The sequence below is a fragment of the Salmo salar genome, chromosome 18 (genome assembly GCF_965601325.2).
Source record: "Salmo salar chromosome 18, fSalSal1, whole genome shotgun sequence".
Lineage (NCBI taxonomy): Eukaryota > Metazoa > Chordata > Actinopteri > Salmoniformes > Salmonidae > Salmo > Salmo salar.
Window position 1 is genome coordinate 82,193,712 of NC_138308.1, and position 12,564 is coordinate 82,206,275.

Genomic DNA, 12,564 nt, shown 5'->3' on the forward strand with positions numbered 1-12,564 from the left:
TTTTCACCTCCATTTCTCCCTTACTCTGTTTGTTCTTGTGTGTCCCTGGCTAAGTCCTAATCACAACACAACCTGCACTGCTGCTGTAAACCACAGATGAAAAGCCTGCAAACGGGTGCGTGTGTGAGAGAGAGCGCTCTTTGTTCCTCTACTATAAAAGCCTGGCCAGTGGTTCATGGCTGCTTGTGTTCTGGTTCCGACTCGACCGTAACTAGCAGCTGGAACTGAGACACGACTGATTCCATCCCCTGGAGATGAGTCTCCTTTTATGTTATTGTTGAATGACCAACCTGACTACCAATGACAGAGGTAGGTAACTACTCGAACATGTTTTAAATGCATTACTTCTCAATCCAGCATATGGGACAAGGGATTGTAAACATGATCTATGTACCTTCAGGTGACATGGGGCTAATGTTCCCTTAGCGTGCACACACACACACACAGTTCAGTCAGTCCCCTTAGTTGACATGGCCACAGAGAGCCCATTGTTTGTGTCCCCATGGCAGTTTTTTTTATTTATTACGGTTCTCGTTCCGGTTCCGTCTCCCCACCCAGCCGCCGTGGAACAGACGAGGCCAGTGTGATAGGAAACCAGGACGGAACTCGCTGTGCATTGTGGGTGGTGGAAGCAAAAGATCTCTAGAGGCTTTGTCCTGATTCTCCACCCTTCTCCCAAAGTGCGCACTTGCACACTCCCATCATGGATGTAAGTTAACAATGGTGGAAACTACCTCAACAATTCCTACACCAATTAAAAGCGTTTAAATCCACAAGGGTTAGTGAGCAAGTGTACACTTTGGGAGGAGGGTGGAGAATCGGGATGTAGCCTTTCTCTCCCTAGCACTGTTGTGTGCACTAGTTTTCACTGGGCACTGAGCAATTCATTAGCTCTCAACATTTTAGAGTGCTTTTAGAAAAATGATAAATTGGCCAAAATTATTGACAATGTACTAATGAGCCACTCAACAGACATGATAGTATTACAAATAGTAGGTTAGAAAACATTCCCCCTTCTCTCTAGGGATGTATCACATTGTTACTGATCATAAAAGACAGGATGCTTCAAAAACCATGTGAGTCACTGCTTCAACAGCAATACATCGCTGAACGAAGGTATAGGCCTCCGATAGGTATCTTTTTTCCCCACCCCTCAATATGCTGCATGGTGAATTATTGACTGTACGTTTGTTTATGTGTAACTCTGTTGTTTTTGTCGCACCGCTTTGCTTTATCTTGGCCAGGTCGCAGTTGTAAATGAGAACTTGTTCTCAACTGGCCTACCTGGTTAAATAAAGGTAAAAATTACCCACCTCTGGACTCTCATGATAACATATGAAAATCAAATGAAGGACCTAGAAACAAAGCATTTGTCATTTAAAATAAATGAAAGTATTAATGTTGCCATGTAGAAATGTTATCGGGATTATCACAAGCATATTACATTTTTATTAGACTTTGGTTTACTGTTGAACAATCAAATCATCCTTTGCATTGTTCACATCTGATTAGGCTATCATTACTATTCAATAGGCCTGTATAGCCTTATTGTTTTTTGACTTTCTATTTGTATAAGCTGATTTTCTTTTTAACTCTGCATTGTTGGGAAAGGGCTCTAAGTAACTAAGCATTTCACAGTAGTCTACACCTGTTGTATTTGGCTCGTGACAAATACAATTTGATTAGATTTTTGATTTAGAGAGATGTAGGCTACGATCAATCTCTCTCTAATGCATCCGCTGGTCAAACCTATAAGTGCAACCACTGACATGCAAACCCACATATGTAGCCAATTGCTTTGATTAAATATTGAGTACATACAATGTTTTCATTCGTCGTTGACATTTTAACATTTGAAGCAACGTTAAAATATTTTTTCAGGAGAGGTGCCATAAACAGCCTAAACAACTCCTTAGCACCAAATAAACCCCCATTCACAACACGATTAGGCTACTGCTTTGGATGAGTGGAACCTACGTGAATCATTTATGTATTAAAACATGTTTCTAAATCAATGTCTTTAAAAGTCATTTAAAGAGGGGCCTATTTGAGATAGAACTAAGAATCCATCTACATTTTGGAATCTAAATATTATTTCAGTTTTTTGGGGTAGCATTACTATGTGCACCTATGCAGCCTAGTTTATAACTACATTTTCTTGTGCATTGTTTTTGGCTAGCGTTACTCTGTCCGTAATCTTTATTGGGATACGCCTGTAATGCACAAGACTACCGCCAATTCGATACATGATAGCCCTAAACGAAATTCTGAGCCTTGAAACCACCGCGTTCACCCACAGAAGCCAACCGGTGTTGATCTCTCAACAACAAAAATATCGCTTTCGTTTTGTGGACAGTTGTTGGTGAAATTATTTAGACACAAAATCCGGCCTCAAATTAACAAATGTTTCAAGACTTCAACAGTTAGGTACGCCTATAGTGGCTATTTTACGCATATTCAATTATTTATTCGTAGGCCTACTTCACTTATAAGTTGCGACTTGTGCTACAAATTAAAAGTTATATATAATATTAAGATGTGTGTGACCAGAACCAGATATAAAAAATAAATATAGGCTTACCTTAGTCTTATGTAGGCCTAGCCTATACATCTTCCCGAAATCAAATAGGCTACAAAATGTATTCAACATTTTCCAGATATTTCCCCTTTCATTACGAAACCGCTCCAAAATCTCACCGTTTTTTAGTCAAGACCAAACTTAACATTCTACTTTATTAAAGTTTTGACATGCAGGTGTAGGCCTTATTGACATGCAGGCCTTATTGAGATGAAAATAAAGTTGCCTAGGTAAAAACAAATAGGGCCATTTTCTACATATGCCACCACAGACATTTTACAAGCATAATTTAGGAAATACAAAATGAATTCCGTTATCTAATACAAAAATATCTATATTCAGTTCACTTCTCATTAACATTTCAAAATGATTGTTCTTACCGTTCCATGGGGCAAACTTTCATAGCGTAAACAATTCAACAGTTGGTTAAATAAGGTATAGCTGGGCTCAATTATTTTCACTATTCAGACGCTGTTGGTGTTCATGCAGTTGGAACACCAGACTAGACTGCCCCCAGAAACAGGACTACTGCAGCCGGTATTAAAGCCTAATCACCCAAACCAATAGTTTGACACCTGACAGCATGGGGTGATATGTTTTATGTTCATCTGTCACCCTTTGTGTCTCTCTCTCTCATTAATTTTAATATTGCTGAAATGAATAGAAGTATGCCCCGTGAGCATTGTCCCACTGCACCGGGAGAGAAAGGCCTAGTATTTCGGTATGGTTGTATCTAGGGTGTTGTTACACTCTCTCTCTCTCTCGGAATCTTTCGTCTCTAATCTGGTGCGTTGAATCTGTTAAAAAAAAAATTTGTGAAACGGTCACGCTGAGGTTGGCTAGAAAAAAAAGGTTTTATCTGCCATGTGCACTATAACAGTTATTCTCAAGAATATATATATATGTTAATGAACTTGTTGCGGGACTTGGTGCATAGGCCAATACCCAGCGGATGTACTGTATATATGTCTCTGCCTATACGATGAACACATGTTGTTACTAATTGCCGTGCACCCCCCCCCCCCCCCACCCCCCTTCAGAACGCCCCTGTTCAAATACCCATTTTAGTTTCAAACACGTTACAAGAATTGCAGAGACAATCAATTGTACGCCAATCAAGAATCATCAAAGTTTTGTTGAAGAATAGGCATACACATACAGTGCCTTCTGAAGTATTTACACCCCGTTACTTTTTTCACGTTCTTATTGTGTTAGTCTGAATTTAACATTGATTACCTTGAGATTGTGTGGCATACACACAATACCCCATAATGTCAAAATTGAATTTTGTTTGACTTTTTTTTATTATTATTATTTTTTTTACAAATGAATCAATTATGAAAAAATTAAATATTTTCAGTCAATAAGTATTCAACTCCTTTGTTATGGCAAGCCTAAATAAGTTCAGGAGTATACATGTGCTTAACAAGTCACATAAGTTGCATGGACTCCCTCTGTGTGCAATGACAGTGTTTAACATTATTTTTGAATGACTACCTCATCTCTGTACCCCTCACATACAATTATCTGTAGGGTTCCTCAGGTGAGCATTGAATTTCAAACAGAGATTCAACCACAAAGACCAGGGAGGTTTTCCAATGCCTCGCAAAGAATGGAACCTATTGGTAGATGGTTGAGAAAAAACAGACATTGAATATCCCTTTGAGCATGGTGAAGTTATTAATAACACTTTGGATGGTTTCAATACACCCAGTCACTTCAAGGATACAACTCAGTTGCTAGAGAGGAAGAAAACCGCTCACTATTTCGCCATGAGGCCTATAGTGACATTAAAACAGTTACAGAGTTTGATGGCTGTGATAGGAGAAAACTGAGTATGGATCCACAACATTGTAGTTACTCCACAATACTAACCTTATTGACAGAGTGAAAATAAGGATGCCTGTACAAAATACAAATATTCCAAAACATGCATCCTGTTTGCAACAAGGCATTAAAGTAAAACTGCAAAACGTTTGGCAAAGAAATTAACTTTATGTCCTGAATACAAAGAGTTATGTTTGGGGCAAATCCAACACAACACTTCAAGGATACAGGAAGGACGCCTGTATTGGGGAGGCAGCGTAGCCTAGTGGTTAGAGCGTTGGACTACTAACTGAAAGGTTGCAAGATTGAATCCCTGAGCTGACAAGGTACAAATCTGTTGTTCTGCCCCTGAACAAGGCTAGGCTGTCATTGAAAATAAGAATTTGTTCTTAACTGACTTGCCTAGTTAAATAAAGGTAAAATAAAAAAACAGTCCTTGAAGTGACCGGGTGTATTGAAACCATCCTAAGTGTCATTAATAACTTCACCATGCTCAAAGGGATATTCAACTTCATATTTTCAAGCATGGTGGTGGCTGCATGATGTCATCAACAAGGACTAGGGAGGGTTTTTAGGATAAAATAAACAGAATAGAGCTAAGCACAGGCAAAATCCTAGAGGAAAACCTGGTTCAGTCTGGTTCAATTCACCTTTCAGCAGAACAATAACCTAAAACACAAGGCCAAATATACTCTGGAGGTGCTTACCAAGACAACATTGAATGTTCCTTAGTGGCCTAGTTAGTTTTAACTTAAATCGGCTTGAAAATCTATGGCAAGACTTGAAAATGACTGTCTAGCAATGATCAACAACCAACTTGACAGCTTGAAGAATTTAAAAAATATATTGTACAATCCAGTTGTGCAAAGCTTTTGGACTTACCCAAGACTAGCATGTATTGACTTAGGGGTTTGAATACTTATGTAAATGAGATACTTCTCTATTTCATTTTCAATACATTTTCAAAAAATGTCTAAACATGTTTTCACTTTGTCATTATAGGGTATTGTGTGTAGATGGGTGAGACATTTTTTTATTTAATACATTTTGGATTCAGGCTGTAACACAACAAAATGTGGAATAAGTCAAGGGGTATGAACACTTTCTGAAGGCACTGTACATGATAATTACTAACTTAATTTTTTCCTAAGAAATGTTTTATTTTACTAGAGACAATTAAGATGTATGAAAACTAAAAAACAGCTGCCATCGTTTAACCTCAAAAAATGTAGACTAAAACAAATGTCATGACCTACAATGCATGCTAGAGGAACTCATTTCGATAGTAATTTACAAATATATTGACAGATATACTGATAATGATAATCATGAAACTACTTTAAATACCAAGGTAACAAGTAATATTTAACAATGTTTTTGTTTGAAAAACACTTAACCCAAGGCAGGGCAGGGGACCAGTATCTGAGAATGCAACGGAAGCAGCTATATTTAATGTGCGTCTACCTCTGGTTTAAACTGCTCCAGGCTAACCCGTTACATACAGGACCTCCAGGCGGAGGCCTCAGGTTGCCTATAGGGGAACCACACAACTTCTTTACTAGATTTTGGTTGCGTAAAAAGCCTGTTGACTGTGGTTTCTGCGTGGCCTGGTACCCCAACGTTGACCCGTTGGATTACAGTAATCTGGAGTGATCTATAAAATCCATATCCACTAGGAGTTGAATCAGACACACAAACGGACTACGTTGCAATTCGGAGACACATTTGGCTGTAAGATTACATTTATGTAACGGTTAAATATAGATTTCAAATGGACGCTTGTGTATCATTACCTGTGACGTTTTTGTATGCCGTCTGACCTGGGGTAAACGCCAATCCACTGTAGTCCTAAACTTTGTAAACAGTAGCCTATTCTGTAGTCAACAATATGAATTCAATATTTATCCAAATATGTGTCATTGGTGAAAGAAAAATACAATTTGATGGTGTTGTCTGACAAATAAGATTGGGACCTTAAATGCTATGTGGCAGAAAAACATGGTAAGGAAAACGTATTGCTTTAGGCCTACAACTTTTCTTTCTATAGTTATACCGATGGTGTGTGAAGAGGGATTTTCTCTGAGCTATAAGTAGAAACGTCAACAGATGTGTGAAATGTGTAACCATATGGAGGAAACGACATATTGACATATGGCTGTTTAGATGATTGGCAAGAGACTGAAGCATTCAGTTCAATTTTATTTGAATTCAATACGAATGTATTTATCACCTCAGGGGCAACTAAGAAAGGCGAGTCAGTTTACAGTATCAAATCAACACCATATTCCACATAAAATACAGTATACAACGGACATCAATTATTATGTTACTGAAACAATTATGGCCCAATGAGTAGTCGATGGTGTCTGTCAGTGTGATGTACTGTATATTGGATGTTTAGTTGTCAAAATATATTTTCATTGAAGTGAGAGAAGCTATATGATTGGCATAGTGTATATTATGATACTGATTACTATTTCAATGTTGATCGATAATAGTATTGATGTAAACACGTGATGAAGTCTGAATAGTTGAAGAGTTCAACCAGTGTGATGATGCCATGAATGACGTTAGGCCTATATGGGATGAGGGACTGCGGTTGTGGGAAAGTGTAGGCCTATTAAAACTGCAAAACATTTTAAGTGTGTGTGGGCACCCTCACACACACAGAGCTGTTGTGGCAATCAGTCCTCTCTTATCTTACGGCTGAGTGTGGGATTTGATTGACAGGTACATTCAACGCGTTCACAGATTACAACATCTGAAACGAATAATCAGCTATTTAATAATTATTACCTTCCTACATTGCGAAACTGTAATTATGTAATCCCATTCATTCCCAATGTGGATGTTTTGTGCCTTGTAAATGGGTATAGGCCTACAACAGACAACCACCTGCGGTTGTTCCCAGTTCCAATTCGCAACAGCCACAATTAGGCTATACTGCGCAGTCATAACAACAGTAGGCATGTAATGAACTCAAAATAAGTGAAAGCTTTAGTTGAGAACATACAACAATAGAACCCATTGTTATTAAATGTGAATTTGGGCAAAGCATCCCAAGTGTTGTTCATATTTTCGTTAATATTAGGCCTAATGGACCGATGGAACAAGGCTAAATCATTTAGCAAAGTTCATGCGTTTCTTAAGAACTGTGAATATGTACATTTGAGAAAAAACTAGGCATATAAACTTTGACTGAATTTCAACTTTTCCAAGTAAGACTATGTTACAAATATATAAAACTAGACACGCTCGAGGAAAAACTATTGCATCTCTAGTTGAAAAAAGCCTATTTACCACCAAAGGTCTTGTGCATGAGTTGTGCAAAATGCATTGTACTATCAACTATAATAACCGTATTTTTTGTTGTTGCAGAAATTGTCAATAGGCCAAAGTCTATAGTGAACTCCAGAATGTAACCTAGGCTAATGAGTGGTTGCAGTGCACTTCGGGTTTATCATTGAAGTTTTAGCTATGGGCAATTTTTTTTTACTCTTCTGCTACTCGCTGTTTATTATCGATGCATATTCACTTCACCCTTACCTACATGTACAAATTACCTCGACTAAACTGTACCCCCGCACATTGACCCGGTACAGACCCCTGTATATAGCCTCTTTATTGTTATGTAATCTTATATTGTTACTTTTTATTTTATTTTTTACAATAGTTTATTTAGCAAATATTTTCTTAACTCTATTTCTTGAACTGCATTGTTGGTTAAGGGCTTGTAAGTAAGCGTTTCACGCTAAGGTCTACACCTGTTTTATTCGGCACATGTGACAAATACAATTTGATTTGATTTAGACTACGTGCATTTTACGCAAATGTGGTCTTTAAACGTTCTCTAAACTTCTCTCAACTCTAAACATCCTCTTTTTTTATTTAATGGTTTCGTGAGATGGTATTACGGCTTTGTACAAGGGAATTTCATGATTTCCCTCAACAACAAAAAAATCATGGCAAAATAGCCTACTGTGGTTACTGAGCTTATTGCATCCATTGACTATTCCAGGCTTCGAGTAGCCAGTTTCTTTTCGATAGCGTTTAAATAATGTATAATATCCTATAGGTATGCATACTACATGCACATGCCTATTATTCAGTTTAAACTAGTTGGGGAAAAAATCTATAGTGACTTAAACTTAGAAATTAAAATAAAAAACAAGGGTTTCTTGGACCATATACTTAGAACGTGATCCGATCTGAGTCTGTTCACCAATCAAAGACTAACCTGAGCAAACCGGATATTACGTTACGAGTGACAGCCACTATAGTGCACCCTGTCATTACAATATTGTCCATATACGACTGTCAAACCGGCAAGACAAAAAACCCACCAAGATGATCTAAAAAACCATACAATAGTTATACACCAGAATAGCATGGCCATGCCTTATATGGTTCGTTTTACCTTATGTGACCCTTTCCCCCATTTGAACACCCCCTCCTCAACGTTTTCTACACAGACATTATTGCGATCTCCAAATGCAGAAGACCCCGAGTAGACCACCAACAATCCAACAGCCGTGACCATGCCACCACAGCGCCGCCGAAACTAGCAAGTCAAACGGGGGTAAAGTATCTGATTTCAAGCCCGTGCTCTGGGGTGCATGGTTGGAGGAAAAGTTTCCTTGGAGGCAGAGTGAACTGACTGGCTTTGCAGAGACTAAGATCGACCATGCTGCTGGTTACACGATTGTCTTTCAGTTCATTTTTACGTGGGTGAACAAGTATAGCACCTCCCAGTTTCTTTGGTCATAGATCTGGTCTCATCTTGTAGGCTGCACTCATTGTATACGTACGACATGCATTTTGGGTTTAGCGCGGTCCTATAGCTGAGGAGGCTCCCTATCTGGCTTGTCCACAGGGCCCCCTCCTTCTCACCACATCCACCATCTCTCTTCTTTACTTCGGGCCGCAGGATAGTGCTGAAACATGCCGAGACACTTGCAGGGCAGCTCGTGTCTGTCGCAGGTCCGCGAGGCTGGTTCTGGTTTGTAGCCTAGCTGGATCTACTTTGTGGTGTGGACTCCCCCACCATATCTGAATATAACTATTGCAAAGGAGGAAAACAAGTTAAAGAATAACAATAACTGCTCAATAACGAGGTGAAGAATACAGGAGATCTATACACCAATATTGGAATCGATGTTCGATCAAGCTACGACTATGGGCGATGGGATCGCTGAGGACCGCAACCACCACCTCCACCATCTCCACCGTGGATCCAACTCTCTGTACCGTGACCGGATGGACAAATGCCATACCGAACTTGGGAGCAGGTCACCGGTGCAGAGTACAACCGATACGGCGGGTACATCGGCGTCTACCCCCACCTCCTCCAGTGAAGACGGACATGATAAACTGGACCCAGTGGACCCAGACTACTGCCAGAGGATTTTAGTTCGAGGTTAGTAACATATTCTCTTTTTTGTTGTTGTTGAGAAAATGTACATCTAGAAAGATGAATTGCAGAAAGAGAGCACAGATTGTCTGCAAAAGTTACTGCACAAAACCAGAGGTTCACAATTCTTAAGATTTGAGAATTTTCATTAAATTAACTTATTACTAGGCTATTATTTTTTATAAGGATACATTTACATCTATATCCACTATTGCAATTAACTAATATTAGCCTACTTCAATACCTACTACTACTACTATACTACTTTTACGCTTACAAATAAACCAATAGTTGAAGTGATTTATTTTAAATAAAATCTAAAGGTATTCTCATATTCAGATGAAGATATAATACTATATTTGTCCAATATAATTCAACATAAAAATATAGCCATATATTCTGACAACAGGTTTGAATTTGTTTTGAACTGTTCAACTATTCAAACTTCATCACATGTTTACATCAATACTATTATCAATCCCAATTTAAATAATAATAATCAGTATCTTAATATACATTATATGATCACATAATAATAGCAGTACTTGCTTTGTACTATATGAGCCAACAAATAATTCAGTAATCATTGGCAAACAAAATACTTTAAAAACACACCATGTGTATGTCTTAGTGTGTGTTTACTCGTGGTCATGTTGTTGCCTTTGTTTGAGTTAAGGTATTGTTATCAAAATCGGGATAAGAAATAATCTAAATTGTCCACGCCCTCTTTGTTTAAAAGAAAGGGAGCCACCTTTCTAGGTCTCCTGCCACCTCTGCATGGAATTCTCCAAAATATGAAGAGTCACTAAATAGACCCCAGGAAAAAAATGAACCCCAGGAAGAGTTTCTGCTGCTTCAGCAATAGCTAATGGGGATCCTAATAAAATACAAAAAACGAAATAGTTCTTTTTAAGAATGAATCAGATGTATTTCTGTGGATCTTAAGGCCTACAACCTAATTTTAAAACGTGTTGACAGGGAAACAAAATATTTTACATTTTAGTAATTAAATAGACTCTCTTATCCAAAGCAACTTACAGGAGCAATTAGGGTTAAGTGCCTTGCTCAATGGCACATCGACAGGTCTTATAATTGGATGCAGCCATGATGGCAATACTGTTTCAATAGTTTGTAGTAAATGATGACAATAATCATCCTCCTCAGCAACATTCCCATCTCAAAACACAACAAACACACAGCCATGCATCTTTCAGAATTAAAAAATATATATTAAATGCAAATCTATAAGGAAAGTATTGGTTTTTCATATTTGGTGTATACCAGTTACCTTCCTAATATTTGTTTTAAACGTTATAAAATAGTTTCAGGAGTGGGCATTGTTAAAACATGTCACATTGTTAAAAGTGTGACCAAAATGATATAAAATGCTGTACTTCCATGTCTTATAGTCGATAGTAATTAGGCTATGTGACTGACTAACTTAGAATTGAATATGCATCTCAATCGTTTTGTTTAGTGCTTATAGATTATATGTCTTTGCACTGCTTTGCAGGGCTGTAAAATGCTATGATGTCAACAAACCCCAAATAATACAGGTAGCAAAAAAACATGTTTGTTTATTTTATTTAAAAAAAAATTGTCATAGTGAACAGCAAACACATTTTATTTAAGCTTATGCTATTCATAATTTTCAGGTTGACCACTAATTGCAAAAATATAATATCCATATCCCTTACCCGGATAGTTTTCACACCAATCTGGGATGCATATCAAGCTAACATGACATGTCGGCACTGACAATATCAATATCACTCTTTACAAAATAAAGTTAAACTTTCCCCCCTTTGTGTGCACAATTTGATTTTCACCAAATGTGCAACTGGCCCTTTCATTTGAACAATGATGATCATACACATTGCCTACTGGAAAGTTCTACATAATTTAGTTAAATGCTCATGCCCAGGCCTTGAAACGGTGTCTTGGTGGGTGCTGAATCTGAAAAGAAAGCCGGTAATTGTAGCAGGGAAAGACCTCCGCGGCAGACCGAGTTTGATTAGATGTGGTGAGGGCGAGCTGAGCGCTGAATCCAAGCTAAATCCGCAGTCCCCGGTGTCACTATATGTTTTTAAAGCTGACGATTGAATGCGCTGGATACCTCGTGAGAACCCGGGGTCAGCGTAAGGTCAGCATGTCTGACCTGCGACGTCCGGATGCGCTTGCAAACTGTTAGAGAGGCCCTGCTGTAACGTTTAACATTAAGATGATTTTAATCTAGCGTGTTATGAATGGATGGATGATGTGTTAGTTGGAAATCATAAATATTCGAAATGTTAGAATGAATCTCTGCATGTCGCTCTGGTTAACACCATGCTTGCATGCCATAGCAGATGGGCTATGATGCCCGAGACTATGCTGCATACAGGCCTAGATGCTATTTCCAGTCTAGGCAACACATATGGAGTCACTGATGGTAGTCTACGTCATACATAAATATACATATCTATAAAATGTGCAATCTATAGGCTGTAGTCAATGGTGCAACCATATAAGTAGCCTCAAAATATATATACCACTCACGTGACTGCAATGACAAAGGAAACAGATAGAGGCCTAATGGTGGTTACGCACGAAGCAGTAGGCCCAGAGCCATGTATTTAGATTATAGGCCTATGTTCCATTCTGTCAAGGAACTCAGAATTCTGAAGCTTCTAGAATTTGATGGGCGTTTTGCTGGGGAAGTGATATGGATTTAGGCGCAACATTATACGACAGAAATGCTATAGGGCTA

At 38.4% G+C, this 12,564-nt stretch overlaps 1 protein-coding gene across 1 annotated transcript in view; it reads left to right on the top strand.

The window, feature by feature from the left end:
• The first annotated feature begins 8,727 nt into the window (after positions 1–8,727).
• The window catches only part of LOC106577839 (ventral anterior homeobox 2), a 43,391-nt gene continuing 39,554 nt past the window's right edge, over positions 8,728–12,564 (top strand). The window contains exon 1 of the mRNA XM_014156203.3: positions 8,728–9,821. Within this exon, the coding sequence (XP_014011678.1) occupies positions 9,560–9,821 (262 nt within the window). The 5' untranslated portion in view covers positions 8,728–9,559. The remainder of the gene's footprint in view (positions 9,822–12,564) is intronic.